The sequence below is a fragment of the Triplophysa rosa genome, linkage group LG12 (genome assembly GCF_024868665.1).
Source record: "Triplophysa rosa linkage group LG12, Trosa_1v2, whole genome shotgun sequence".
In the NCBI taxonomy this organism is placed as follows: Eukaryota; Metazoa; Chordata; class Actinopteri; order Cypriniformes; family Nemacheilidae; genus Triplophysa; species Triplophysa rosa.
The window spans coordinates 15712178-15728112 of record NC_079901.1 but is presented as its reverse complement, the minus strand read 5'-3'; the positions used below and the strand labels follow the sequence as shown (position 1 = coordinate 15728112).

General features: G+C 38.5%; 1 protein-coding gene across 1 annotated transcript in view; it reads left to right on the top strand.

Moving 5' to 3' along the window:
- The window catches only part of mctp2a (multiple C2 domains, transmembrane 2a), a 43111-nt gene that overhangs the window by 11371 nt on the left and 15805 nt on the right, over positions 1–15935 (top strand). Inside the window, exons 9-17 of the mRNA XM_057348526.1 lie at positions 1167–1331; positions 2035–2165; positions 2423–2609; positions 3018–3111; positions 3197–3299; positions 3394–3496; positions 3575–3676; positions 3909–3983; positions 4245–4364. Coding sequence (XP_057204509.1) covers positions 1167–1331; positions 2035–2165; positions 2423–2609; positions 3018–3111; positions 3197–3299; positions 3394–3496; positions 3575–3676; positions 3909–3983; positions 4245–4364 — 1080 coding nt within the window. The remainder of the gene's footprint in view (positions 1–1166; positions 1332–2034; positions 2166–2422; positions 2610–3017; positions 3112–3196; positions 3300–3393; positions 3497–3574; positions 3677–3908; positions 3984–4244; positions 4365–15935) is intronic.

Genomic DNA, 15935 nt, shown 5'->3' with positions numbered 1-15935 from the left:
AGTGCTTCTTTAAATATGAGTAGTATTCAAAATATATATTGTAAACTCCCCGAAAATACACTTTTCACCCTTTTGTTTTGTTTACTAGCAGTATACAACCATAGATATACTCGAATCACAGGAGAATCTCGTCATTTTCTCATCGAACCAAATTTTTTTAGGTGTCCACTTTTGATAACATAATTTCTGTGCTGGAAATACATTTGAACATTTCTTTTTGAAAACTCATTTTTTCTTGCTAAAGTTTTGTAGCTTACATTTTATGTATCCTTAATACAATAACTGTATTTTCACACTTTTTGCATAATTTGGGGAAATTACTGCTTTCGTTTGGTAATGAAAGCTGCAATCTTTTTGGGGGTTAAAAGTAAGCAAAAATCTGTTATTGAGCAGTATTTTCTTTAAAAAGTCTTCAAAACTCACCTTACCCAGATTTGCAACAGTCAGTTTATAATGTCAAAATTTGACCTGTCAAGTCAGATTTTGTGGGAAATGTTTGACTTCATTTGACTAGAGCACACAAAAAAAAGTACTTAAGGTAATTTTATGTTTCATCAGATGGTGATATAGATGGTTTCATCGGAACGATGTGCCTGGCCCTAAGTTCACTTTCGGTCTGTGTTTGGTTATAATAACAGTTTATTTGATATTTAATTTGTATTAATATTTGATTGTATATTCACTTTTTTAAATTAAAACTATTCAACAGTTGTAGATTCTTTGCGTCGATCTGCCGGATGTTAAGTTTGTCATGTTTTTCCATATTGGTTTTTTGTAGTGTGTATGGTTTAGATCATTGGTTCTCAGACTTTATCGTTGTAAGGCCCCGTTTGTGTAGAGTGCATCGCTTTGCGCCCCCCCCAAATAAAAACGTATAATCTTAAATTTAGATTTTTAATTAAACCAATAACATATTCAGTGCAGTAAAATGTATACAAAAACATAAGTGAGAAAACGTAACTAAGTAAGCCATAGTAAAACATTTACAAAACATTTTTTATGTGTTCATATAATATATACACGTAACTGTGTTGTTGATGTTAAAGTATGTCTACATAGAAGATGTGATTTCAAAAAAGGCATCAAAATGATGTAATTCTTTCATGTTTTTCATTGTCACACCAGCTATGTAAATCTTATGCATGTCTACATGTTGGTTGTTTCAGGCGATCAGCCCGACGCAGGTTGGACGGCTCACGGGTGGACAGAGAAGTCAGGTCTGGAGTGGCGTTTACTCTGTCATCCTGGTCGAAGGGCAGGATATTCCCGACTCCGGTCAAGGAGACATCTACGTGCGCTTCAGAGTAGGAGACCAGAGGGTTAGGAGTAAGGTGAGATCATCAGGCTCTTCATTCTTTCTCCATTTGCTGTAATTGTTACATCATCATCGCAGCTTCACTCATCTCTTTCTTTGTTTCCAATCCTCTGTCCTTTGTTTCTCTCATTGTACTCTTTCCTCCTCCCATTCTTTCTTACTAGTTCACATACCTTTCCTCTCTCTCCCGCTTTTGATTCTTCTCATTCGCCTTACATACCTCTATCCCCCTTTCCCTCTTCCCCCCTTGGATCACTCCTCTCAGGCTTCAGTGCTCCGGTGACAGAGGAGGCTACTCATTAGATCGGCCGTGTCTGGCAGGGCGTCTCTCCTGATGCTTCTGTTGCCGCGTCTTGTTCAGCTCATTTGCATACATACCCAGAATGCCTTGCTCATCTACCTCTTCGTGCGGCCCCCTCCTTCCCCCTCTATGGTTCCAACCAGCTAGTCTTGCGTTCTCATGTCATTTTTTTCTAGAGCCCCCTGGCTCTATTTGGGCATGTTTGCTTGTTGAACAAAACTAGTTCTAATTGGATGCTGTCATAGTTTATAATCCTGGCGAGGAGAGAGGATATGTTCACCGAAAAACGGGACGCCCCTCCCCCACCACATGTCTTATTGAAGTTTTACTGAATAAGGCTTAATATACCTGTCATGTCAGCTGTCTCTGTTCTGAGAATCCTAAAAACGTATTCTCTCTGTCTTTTGCTCTGCCATAGAATCTGTGTATTAAGGCAAACCCGCAGTGGAGAGAGTCGTTCGACTTTAACCAGTTCCAGGATTCACAGGACAATCTGGTGGTTGAGGTCTGTTGCAAGAGGGGCAGAAAATCTGAAGAATGCTGGGGAATGTAAGTTAGACATGAGAGCGATATAACAGACCATCACAACACAAAGTAACCTTATTTTGTACATTTAATAATATATTATATACAGGTTGGTGAATCTTTAGTCTTAAATATGTTTCTTTGACATAATTTTAGATGCCAATGCTGAAATTGTTGTTTTTATATTAAATGCAAGTTTAAGAAAAATATTTAGCACCTCCATTACATGTATAAATCTGTGGCCATGCTGACCAAATTCTAATAACTTGAATTATTCTCAGGCTGGACATTGAACTGGCCAGACTTCCTATCGATCAGAGGCAGTTATATACTCGTGTGCTGGACCCAGGCAAGGGTCGACTTGTGTTCCTGGTCACACTGACCCCATGTTCTGGTGCGTCCATCTCAGACCAGCAATCTGCTCCATTAGAGAATCCCAAGACCTACCAGAAGATGATTGAACAATATGTCAGTATTAAATCTGGATTTTTTCATGTTGTCATGTTTTTCCATGTTGTTTTTTTGTAGTTTGTGTGGTTTAGATCAGTGGTTTGTTTTCATTGTAAGGTCCCCTTTGTGTGGAGTGCATCGTTTTGTGGCCCCCCAAATAAAGACTTATAGTCTTAAACTTAGAATTTTAATTAAACCAAAAACATAGTTACACAATGCTGGAACATCAATTCTCTTGGTTGGTCTTTTTTCGGATGTTTGATTGCATAAAATGTATGATGAATTTCTTTATATAAAAAAAGCCACGAAATCCATCTCGCCCCCCCCCCCCAATTTGAGAACCACTGGTTTAGATGGATTAGAATGGAAAAAATTTGATTGTGTGATTTAATTTTTAAGATGAAAGCTCAATTGTTGCTTTTGCAGAGTTTGACAAACACTCTGGGAGATTTGAAGAGCGTTGGCTATCTTCAAGTCAAGTTGATAAAGGCCACAGATCTTCCATCAACAGATTTAAGTGGTACGTATATGCTTTGAATCCATCATGGTCTTATATTGAATTATTATTGAAAAGTAAGTCATGTCAAAATATCTAATGTCATCAGGGAAAAGTGACCCCTTCTGTATCCTTGAGCTTGGCAATAGCAAACTGCAATCCCACACGATATTCAAAACACTGAATCCTGAATGGGGAACAGCTCTGACATTGTAAGTACATTAACATGTAGTGCTGTATCATGTATCACTGCACATGATCATGTTATAAAAATAATATCTGATATCACATTCATTGTGTCTACAGCCCAATTAAGGACATCCATGATGTTTTGGTGTTGACAATCTATCATGAGGATGGGGACAAAGCTCCAGACTTCCTGGGAAAAGTTGCCATTCCTTTGCTGAGTGTAAGTACCACACCAAGAATGTCATTTTTAATGGATATGTAGGACACACCTTTTTAACATACCTCAACGTTGCCTTAGATTTCTGATGGTCAGCAAATCACCAGAATGTTGAAGAATAAAAATCTATCCAGTGCAGCCAAAGGAAGCATCACACTGGAGCTGCATGTGATCTACAATCCAGTAAGTTTAAAGAGGGCATTACATTACAATCCAAGATCATTTTTATAGAATTATTATTGGCAATTATTATAGAATTCTTATTAATAATAATATGAGTCGTAAAACGTGTTGCACTTTCTGATTCTTATAAGCACAAACTATATTGAATGTTTATCCAAATTTCTTCAAAATTGACAATTTATTTTAAAATGTATAGAAACATATTCTCTAATCTTGTCTTTTTCTTTCACAGGTCAGAGCAGGCATTAAAACCTTCCATTCTAAAGAAACAAAGTTTGCAGAGGACAACCCAAAGTTTAACAAAAAGGTGAGCTTTATCTGCGACATCATTTGGCACCATATATCTAACTTTCTCTTAATATTAGGTTTGTTATTTAGAGATTCATTATGTTCAGTTTTTCCTCCAGCGCCGCCCGAAGCTCTTTAGACACCAAAGATGACTTGACTTATAAATATTTATCACCAATGAACCTTCAGTTTAAAAGCCTCTTTACACCTGAGTGAATGTCATGTTGTGAGCATTACGTCCTTAGGCACATCTTGCTAACTACTGCTTTGTCCCCATTAGCTTTTAGCACGTAATATCTATCGAGTGAGGAAGATCAGCACGGCCATTCTCTATACGCTGCAGTATATTAAAAGCTGCTTCCAATGGGAGAACAAGCAGAGGAGTATTATAGCCTTCCTGGTAAGTCTCCGTACCACTCTGTTTATAAGATTTCAACTCTGTGGCCCTTTTAGTAACCTGAGGTCAGTCAACGTATTTGTGTAATCCCTCTTTAAAGAAATCGCTTTGCTACTTAATAGCAACTTTTCACAAGATGGAGACAGGCAGTGTTCATTCAGCCATGCCCTGTCAGGGTGCAACTGTTAGGTGTTGTGAAGCAATTATTTCTTTTCACATTCTTTTTTTCTGTGTAATAAATAACAGAGCAGCCATAATCCACAGAAGTAGATTTTTTGTAGTGTATTATACCTTTTTCTTGTGGTCATTTAGTTGGAGACGTTGCAGTGGCGTAAACACGTTGAGCTGTGGTGCTAATGTGGGAGAGGCAGGTTTTATTCTTGCCCTAAACATGTCCTGATGCCTTTTTTAATCTCGATACTCCTTTTACTGTAGCAAACAGTCTACAAACATGTGATGTGGTAGAATTACTTTTGTACATATTATAGCACTAGAAATAATTTCCTTAATCAGTATTTTTCTCTTATATTCTAGATAAACAATTTAAAATGTCTATTTAAACAAAGTACATTTTTAAGATCTAGATTTGTGTAAGATGTTCAGACATTTTACAGATCTGGAGTTTATTTCTCCCCACTCTATTGGCATTTTTGTTTCAAGAACAAATCTAGATTAATGTAAGAAAACAAGAAAATATTAACCCCCTGTTATGTGCAAATTTGATCAATGATTTAATGTTTGGGATTGACCCCACAATTGTTTTAATATAATGTGATATTATATATAAAATATATATGATAAATTACATACGTTTTCATTGTTATTTGCAGTAATACTAGTTATTCTTTTTCCTCACAGTTTTTTTTATAAAATATTAGTAGGCCTACATAGGAAAAGAACATGTGAAAATAAAACATGGAAATATTTTCTTACTGACTATTTTTTAAGACTCAATGTTAAATACAGCCAGGATGCTTTTTAAAAGTCAAATGTCAAAGTTGCACTTGGGGCCAACATAACAGGAGGCTTAAACAAAAAAAAAATGCAAGAAATCTCAATAAACATCAGATACATTCACTAAAAACTCTTTAACTAAAGTCTTTTCACGGAAGCGAATTCTTTTTTGAAGATTTTCCAAATATTTTAACAGAAAATCTGTTGTGTGAGTTTCTCATATTATCACAGCCACCAGCAACAATCCGACTGAACTTTAATACCTGATCTGCTCCAGAGTGTGTTCCCTGCTCTGTGTTTTACTGTATCAAAGAAGAAAGCATTATACGTAAGCCCAGGCGGTTATTTTTAGAAGCAATACTTTTAGGGAGCCATAGTGTAATCTGCAGTCTCCCGCGCCGCTGCATCACACTGCTGGAATGAGCAGTGCCCCCGAAGTGGAGTCGCTGGAGGTGTGCGCGCCTATCCACCTGAGGAGACTGGGTGTCAGGCTGGGCAAGAGGCGTGGGACGTCCTATCGCCAGCCCTCGCGCTGTCTGCACACGCAGGGGTCGAAAATGAAAAGAATAGCTTCTCATCTCCGCTAGCATGTGGCCTGTTTCCGCACCACTGCATTCAGAGCTATGCAGGTGATGCTGAGATATGGAGATGACAGGAAAAATGGAAATGGGGCACCTGCATGAATCGCGCAGGCTGTGAAACAAAAGGCCGGAGGGGTGGATCTCAACCATACACTGTTGATCTATTTTCTTTACAGCATTTAAGACTAATTGCATACTTTCATGTAACGTCTCATCTTGTGTAATTACCATACATGTTGCAAGACGTCTATGAAACAATGTGTAACCCTCAAGGCTCAGCGAACGCCTCTCCACCTTTCTCTTGCGCTCGCTAGGTGTACGTATATCTGTAGGCTGCAGTAATAAGGTAACAGAGTTAGACATTGACAGATGCTTACCTCTAAGAAATGCATAATTAGAGGAGACCGTGCCTTTCATTCGCTTTTCCAATCCATATCATCGCAATCGTCTGCAGCGTGTCACCCATTTAATTTATAACGTAGGACTGTATACTTCGTATGTAACGTACAAAGTGGAAAGTGAAGAGAGATACTATTTACTTTATAAACATATATTTAAAATACATTACTATACATTATTCATACGGCCAGTGGAGACTTCGTCCTTAAGCTTTTACACTTTACGCAACTTATAATGCATTTGTGGTGCTGCGGTTTCTTTGTCCAGGTCTGTAGGTTGATTAGGCAGCGCCTGTTCCCGGAACACACTCCCACCCCAGTGCTGGAAATCCCATAGGTCACCACCCTGACCCGCACAGAGCGCTTACAGACGCTCTCCCTCTCTCTGGCAAAACGCTGCTTTCATCTGAGAGAGTGGGAAATTTGTGTGTGGGTGCATGTGTTTTAGTTCGAATATCCACTGCTTTTGTGTATAAATACAGTATGCATGAAAACTTTTCGATATTGTATAATAGTTTATTCCTAGTTAGATGAAGAAAATGCTTTTACGACTTTGTTTGGGTCTCTGGATAAGTGCACCTGTAAAGTCAGTCTCAGTTGATTAAATTGAGTCTCTGCATATTGTTTATGGTCCTACCTTAGCTGGATGTTGTCTTTGTACAGAACGGTAATATTCAAAATCACCTACCGTGTGTCAGCAAGCTGACACGCAAAAGTTAAAAGTGCACTGCTGAAATTGTTTTTCTTAATTAGTGTTTTTGTTCTATTTTTGGTAAAATTATACTTGAATTTGAAGTTTCTTTTTAAACCTCATAATATATGAAACGAGAAAAAAAAACTAAATAAGAAAATGAATTCTTTATTATATGATCTCCATGAGTGTTTGTTTAAAGTCTTGGTTTACATGCTCCCCAGGCCGCGTTTACAAACAGTCCCATCAGGGATCTTCACATGCATTTAAGGAGAAACTCATGATATATCTTCTGAAAACATGTGCAGCCGTGCTCTTCTAACCAGATGGAGCACTTACATGGATATTTTTTATTGCTTGTTTATGCAACAGTAATGAGCCCAGAAACAGCACTTATAAAAGTCCGACAACCGCAGTGAGTCCAAGAGAAGGTCTGCGGCGGATAAAATCTTCATAAAATAGCACAGTTTAAATGTGGCCTGCACTTAGACTGGGACAGATGAATGTGGCATATATCAGTGGAGACTGCAGAGAGGTCACGCAAAGTTCTCCGCTGCACGTCTCACTTCGGCCTGTAGATGGCGCTATAGCACCGTCAAAACACCCTCTCCGAGTTTGAGCACTAGAACAGGTATTTGCCGAGAGAAGATCGACGACAATTGTGATGCTAAGCGTTACACAAAGTCGTTTCTTACACCACATTACACTGAGCAAACAGACTCCAAAAAGTTTCCACCACAGGCTAAATGAGCATTATCCAGCCAGGCATTAACCGGCCGAATTTGCTGCGTTTCTGAACTCCGTAGTTTCGATAAAGATGAAAGGTACCTTGGGGTGAGGGGAGAAGAGATTATTTACACATGAAAGCTGATTTCCTGTCATTAAAGTGTTTTAAGTATTTAAGTTGAATGAATATTTTAACTTATGAGCTCGCTCCGGCCGTCAGTAGTCCTGCCTAGAAAGGGAAACCTGCGCATGCGTGTTTACGCGCGTGTTTGAACGTTTCCCCTTTTTGACACTGCCAGGTAGCAAGCGGTTCCGACATCATTTGACAGCCTGTGAAATGCTGATTGCTTCACATCACAGACTGTAAAGATGGCATCTGATGAATGTTTGATGTCCTGCAGCTGTAAACACAGTTGGCAGCTGTGACGGAGCGCGCGCGCGCTCTCTCTGTTTCCGTCTCTATGTCTAGCAGAATGGCCATGATAGCGGGGCAGGGTCTGCACAGGTTCATAGGTCCCGAGGGGATGCTTTAAAGTGTCTACGCTATTAACTGGTTTACTGGTACGGTCAGAATTAGAGTGATAGAATTTTCACGACCCGATTGGGGTACCGTTTAACTTGTGTGATGTCCTCTGGAAAACACAAGGCTCTCCTGATATTTAGTGTTCTGGTATTTTTTCTTGCATTGCAGATGCATGTGCTTGGGCTTTTAGTTTTTTATACTTTATTTTATTTTAATAAAAATGTTTTTAGAACGTTTATTTGATAATTCCCCTAATCTTGGTTTTACTATAGGCCAGTATGTTAAATATGTGCATAAATCAATATATATTTGTCTTTAAATCCACGTTTGTCGTGTTTGTTCATAGATGTAGCCTACTCGTACCTCAATAATGTTTTAAATGATCTTCATCGGAGATCTTTGCAAATATTGAAGTATGCAAACATTTGCATTTCATTTCATTATTTAGTCAGCGGAGGCCTATTAAATAACCCAAACATTTTAATTGATTGACAGCTCGAACTAAAACACTATAGTCAGTGTATAACTGCGTTTCTTGAGTTTCTTTCACACCTTTGTTTCACTTCACTCCCAAGTTTTACCGGACAGCTATATTGAAATAAATACAACGTGTGCGTGGGTCCCACTGTGCGTTTCGTGGGTTTTAAGGATCTGTCAGGGAGTTTGTGCTGTGAATATGACAGGAGGGCGAACCCTTGATAGTGATATATGTGCACGGGCTCTTCCTGAAACTCTTGAGGAAGGGATTAATAATTAAAGAGGTGGATTTGAGCGGCCGCTAACAGCGCAGTGATGGCTAGAGATTTGACAGTGTCAGTGTTGTTATTGAGATGTGTATGCTCCGTGTCATCGTGCCGCTCCTGGGGCTCAATGCTGAGTCTGCCGTGACCCCGCAAACCCCCTCTTATCATTCAGACTGACAGCTTCAACACTCACACACTCCATCCTTCACTCAAAGTCTCCACGGACCACTTCTAGCATTTTTTACATAAACATTTATGCGCTTTTTGATCAACTCGTGTAAATGTGCGGATGTTCATTGTATGCATGTAAATGCTTATTTATTTGCATGTTCACATATTGAATTGTTTATATTGCATATAGATTTAATATGCTTGTTCCATTGGCGCATAATGTACTGTAAACAACTCGCGCTCCGCACTCCTTACGCGCTTATTACCGACTTCAAACAAACGCACTCCGACTTCAACCCTGACGCACATGGCTGTGTGCGTTTTCGTGTCCGCGCGGTTGTAATGGGCAGCACTAACACCCACCTCGCCAGTCACAGTGGACAACTCTCCCCGGGCGCCTGTGGCCTCAGCCCGGAGACGCATGCGCGCGTATACCGTGAGCCGAGCTGACACTCGGGGTGCGTCCTGCCTCGGGGAGTAGGCTCGCGTGGCAGATCTGTCACCCAGGAGGTCGTTGAATGTTAACGCTTCCAACATGGATTAAACACTGGTGGCGGGGTGGGGTCGGTATGCCAGCCGCTGACAGGCACCACGGGGCTCTGTACACTGCCCTCGACTCCGCCGGTGACAGAGAGACGTTATCTTTCTTTTTCTCTTTCCCTCTGGCGCGCAGTCCACTCCACCAGCCCACTGATAAGGACACGAGGCTCAACCGAGAATCACAAACGCATATCATACATTTACAGCCTCCAGCGCAAGCTGTAGGATCAGATCACATTCGAACATAGCTGAGATTTATCTGTTTACAAAGATACATTTACAAAGATTTATACATAGAATAGAGTTTGGCAGTTATTTTTAAGTTCTAAATGTTCTAAACTTATAAATACATTTTGAAACATTCAATATCATGTTAAGCATTCTAACAGAATAAATGTTTTACATTTAAATTATTTTTCAAAACATTACAATGGCTTTAGCAAGAATACAATTAAAATAGCCTACACATATACAAATTAGAAAAGTATATATAGAAAATATATATACAAGTTCTGTCTGCTTTTAAATACATTTAAGAGCAGTGTTATTTTGTGTTTGACATAAAAATAGAGATTTCAGACCCCTTCTTTTTTATCATGCATTTGCACGTGTTGTTAAATAAATCTAACCACAACATGTTGCATGTCTTATTGGTCTGCATTTAAACATGACACAAGTAAACTTTGCAAGTGCATAACACGCTTTCTCTCTTCGTTGCTTATACCAAAGTCATGATTGTAATGTCCACTGGGTCCTTTGATGCGCTATAAATATTGTGTCATTTTTCTGTATTTTAACCAAGACACCAATGTAGGTTTACTTATATCGCCCTCTATTTCACCTTGGACAAAAGCCAGAGAATAAGTGAAAAGTGTGGCAACGCTGTAAGATCCTCCTATATTCACATTAAAGTTGCCCAGTTTCTTCTGTTCTTTCAAGCACACACATACAGTACACGCATTAAGCCTGCAGCCAGTAGTCAGCCTTGTTAAATTCGCACAGATACGTTCGTGTAATCTGGCATCCATCCACAGCCCTTCGTCTGACCCTCATAAGGCAGACTGGCACTGCTGAGGTTGTTTGCTCCTCTTCGAGTGCTGTGAAAGATAAATGCTCGAGAGGGATGCAGGAGAGTCAAAAATCCCCTCTTGGTTTAGCTAGTGCTCACTTGCTTTAAGAGGGTATATACACATAATAGATTTCCCACTGTCAAAATGTGCACATCTGAAGCATTAATGCTCTGAATGGCGGAGTAAACCATTTAAAGTGCTTCTTAAAAAATTAATTAAAGTTAATATTGTATTATATCCTCTAATCAAAATAATTGCAGTAAAACTTTTTTCTTCTGGTTGTTATTTGGTTTGGCTTCATTATATGTTAAATGGATAAAAAATATTTTCTAGTTGTCATGCATGTTTGACTTCTGCTTTTTGTCTTAAATTTGTTCTTTTCGTTATGTTTCCAAAGAAATCTCCCAAATTTTACCAACATCACCATCCAGCACTTCAAACTTAGACATGCTTCCTGCTCAGCTTGTCTTTCTTCCCATGTTTATTAACACTGAATGAATTTATAGTGCTCTTATGAAAATGCTTTTAGCCAAACTAATCCACCTCTATTAGCTGTTTTGTTAGCCCATCAGTGTGTATATGTGAGGAAGTTGATATATAGTGAGGTTCAAAAGTCTAAGCTTGAGATATATGGGATTTGAAATCTAATTTAAACCTGGAAACAAACAGTGTTTTGGGAAATGTAAAATAACATTCTGGTATAAGAAATTTAAGACCATGTACCCTTTCTAGGTCATTAATAAAACGAAAACAAAGTTGTAATACGGACCATGTTAACATACAGTATTTCCTGCGATTCCTTTGAAATGTTCTTAAATCATGCTGAAGGAATATAGATCGGGACTTGTGTCAGTGCCATCTTAAGTGTAATGCAAATAAGAGGGACATACTCAGAAATTTTCCAGTTCGGCTCAAATTGTTATACAAATAAAACACTTTTGGTAACACTTTACAATAAGGTGCTATTTGTTGACAATTAGCTAATGCATTAGCTAACATGAACTAACAATGAACAATATTTCTACAGCATATATTAATATCAATTATATTAAATTTTTGTCATTTCAACATTTACTAATACATTATTAATATCAAACGTTGTCACTCTTAACATTAGTTAATGCACCATGAACAACTGTATTGACATTAACTAACATTAACACGGATTAATAAAAGCTGAAACACTAAATTGTTCATTGTTAGCTAATGTGAGCAAATGCGTTTACTGATGTTAACTAATAGCACCTTATTGTTAAGTGTTACCACAGTTTTAATAAATATAATAAAAAATATATTTTACTAATGCGTTCATACTCTCGGACCCCAGTGTATAGTCCACTTCGCAAGATATAAATACTGGTCCAGCATTACTTTTAAATCTTGCATACGTAATTAAATCTTAAAGTTATTCGTTTAACATTTTGATTCAGTTGTAAATGTTCTGTTGGTTGTATTCTGTTCAAACGTTTGTGCAATGTTAAAAAACTGAAACAGGAAGTTCTCCTGGACCGTCTTCCGAAGTGGTGTATATGCTGTATGAACTTCATGTTCTGTCTTCAAAATTCAGATGGATGAAGGTTATTGTACTCCCACGGTGTTGCTGTGATGTAAACAAGCCGAAGCCGTGGAGTGTTTTTCCCAGCCCTCCACACCACTCGTGTGTAGTTTATTAGTAAGTAGTCTGGATTGGTAGCCTCTCTCCACCCCTTTGCCGTTTAATCAATTTGCAGGATTGTATAAACTCTTAGTGAGGGTGTCTTTGTCCTTTTGTTCCTGCTGTGGGTCTCCTCTCCCCCTCCCCAGAGAGCGTGGGTGGCGTTCTGCTGCAGCCTGGCTTCAGCTCCAGGACTTATTTTATTCACACTTTTAATCGCTGAGTGCTTTATTATTAGGTATAGGAATTCCTCTGACCAGGGGATCATTTCCAGAAGCTTCAGAAATGCATTTAGCGGAATCTTATTAGCTGCATGGTATAACAAATCCGGCAGGCGGTTCTTAACCCTGCTGCTGGAGTCGCCCTGCTCCTGGCTAGGTCTTCTGCTGATCCTTACGTCTTCAGCCCAGTTTACTCCAGCACACCACAGTTATTATTGCAGTGCAGTATTTTTCTCTCCGGATGGTCCTTGGCAAATCAAGCTTAGATTTTTCAACCAATATGATGTTAACTTTACTATGTACAGTAAGAGATTTGGTGTAGTGGTTATTGCCACATTAAGCTTATCCATCCATCCATCCATCCATCTCTCTCCTCTTGATTTTATGTCCTTTTAACTGTTTATGTGGATTAGAGCTGCACCGATATATCGGACAGTAAATATCATTATCGGTCGATAATAAACACTTTCAGCTATCTGCATCACCAGTTTGATGTTCAATATTAATAGTCATTATATTAAATAATCATATTAAGAACATTCAAAAATATCAATTTGACCGGTATCGGCAGATATACTCTGAACTCTGAATAATCGGCATCGGTTGGGAAATTTAGCATCAGTACATCTTTAGTTAAAATATATACAGGTATGACTTTATAATTGAAAGTGTATATCTTGGGTAATTGGTGTATATATTGTTTAGAAGTCTCTCAATGAATATTATTTAATATAATTTATATGAATATTATTTCATGTTAAAAGTGTCTAATATCTAGCTTGTTAACCACATGTTAACTACAATGTTACCTATAAAAAATATAAAGAGAGAGAATCAGCTTCATCTTATGATGTACGACGGCACTATACGAGTGCCTCCCTGTTTGCTTTTAATGCACTTGACAAGCAGTAAAACATCACTGCTCTCCCACGACTTCTTAAAGGAAGACCATCACACTGTATGGCTGGATTTCTTTTCCAATATAAATTAACTTCAAAGTCTGGCAGGTTTTACCTCATCCTCCCTCTCCTTTAATCGATATCTGTTGCTAATAAAACATAAACAGCTTAGCAGAGGATTAGTCTGTTTAGCAGAAGCAGCAGCGTATTTGAGGAAACAGGAATGGTAAAGCGCAAACCCTGCGTATTATCCATAGGCTATCTAAAGTCTTTGCTTTTGAAGAAAGGACTGGGAATGGCTTTCCCACATGTTATCCTTTACATTTTTATTAGCACTGGGGAAAGCGCATGTAAACCCAGCACACTCGGACACACGTGCATAATCTGTATTGGGGACGCAATGAAAAACATTCTGGCAGGTTTTGTTTATCCGGTCATTTAGATGCTACATTTAGACACGAGGCATTATATTTCCTCGTGCTTTTATCTTGTCCACCATGCCTGTGAGCATTTGAGCGGAAATTTGCATTAGCAGACGATTATGAATACCTGTGACAGATCCTCTCTCTAGACTCCCAGGCTGCAAATGAATGGTCTCCCACTGTTGACTCGCATGGGAAGACAGCGACCAGGCAATTAGACTTTAGTAGTTAATGTAGAAGCTTCCGCAGGCAGGCCAAGCGGGTTCAACATTCCTGCTGCGCTGATGCCAGTATTTTCCAACTCTCTCGCTCTCGCTCACTTGCTCACTTTCCACCGCTACTTCTTTCAGAAGGTATCATTTCTGACAGCTAACCTGTTGATGAGCCCGTAGAGTTCATCTCTGGGTGAGCGTGGAGGAGGTAGCCACCCCTCAGCATGGGGTCTTAGAAGTGGAAGTGACTACAATATGATTTCTTTTACACCCAAACAGTATTCATCAATGTTCTTCATATTCTTCCTTTACAAGCTTACGTATAATACTTTTTAAGACCATTTTCAGATTACATTCTTACATGAGCATGTAATAAATGAAAGTATAGCCAGTACTTTAAATAATATAGCATGACTACATTTGTAATGAATTATTTAAGAAAGATCCCAGAGTGTACACTGTTGTTGTCCGAGTGTTCTGTGCATTATGCACGATTCATATATTGCTGGTGGCTCTGTGTGTGCGTGCGTGTGTTCAAGTGCAAGGGAGTGGCGGTAGGTAGACTGCCCCGGAGCAGGATGTCTGACCAGTGCTTGCTATGACAGGAACATGCTGGGACTGTACTGATGCTAAAGTAAGGCCTGCAGGCCCAGTCTAACTTAAGCTTTTCACAGACTTTAGTCAAACATATTGTTTTCAACAAGCCTCCAGCTTGCCACGTAAATGCAAGCGTGTTCTGTGTTAAGGTACTGTGTGTTCTTTGTGATGGTACAGCCATTTTAAAGTACTTATATTTATATTCAAATGAAACAGGATTTTAAATATGTTTATTCACATTCATGTTGCACACTGCATGTACTTTGTAACAGCATTGCACTGTGAAATACCCTAATGAAATGCAATCATAATTTAATTGGTTGGCAGATGATAGATAATGCACAAAATACATCAGTGACAGACTGATATATCAGCACGGCTGATATTTGATATGTGGCCATTTTGGGATTATTACAGATATTGTGTCTGCCGCGATGATTGTGTCAGTTCCAATCTACAGACAGCTCTATCAAAGAATACAGACAGAAGACATGGATTTTCTTGGGAGTTTAGTGAAAATCGTGTATTGTAAGTAGATAGAAGACATTTAAGCAATTTTCTATTTTTTATCATGACAAAACAAAACTTTATAATAAGGTTCTACTTTAGTTAATGCATTAGCTAGCATGAACTAACAATACTTCTATAGCATTTATTAATCGTAGTTCATGTTATTTCAGCATTTAATCTGTTAACATTAGTTAAGGCACCATGAACTAACGAATTGTATTGACATTAACAGGGATTAATAAATGCTGACTACATTGCTCATTGTTCGATAATGTTAGCTAATGCATTTACTACTGTTAAAGGCATAGTTCACCCAAAAATAAAACATCTCTAACCATTTACTCACTCTCAGATTGTTCCAAACCTGTATAAAGGTCTTTGTTCTTCTGAACACAAAGGGAGATATTTGTAAGAATGTCAGCAACCAAACAGATCTCATCCCCCATTTACTGCCATAGTAGGGAAAATGAATACTTGGTAACTGACATTCTTACAAATATTTTTTTCTGTGTGTTCAGCAGAATAAATACAGTTATGTGTGAGTGAGTAAATGATGACAGAATTTTCATTTTTGGTTGAACAATCCCTTTAACAAATACAACCGTATTGTAAAGTGTTACCACAAAAAGGCTTGCAAAATTATCACTTTATTTCACTCCTGA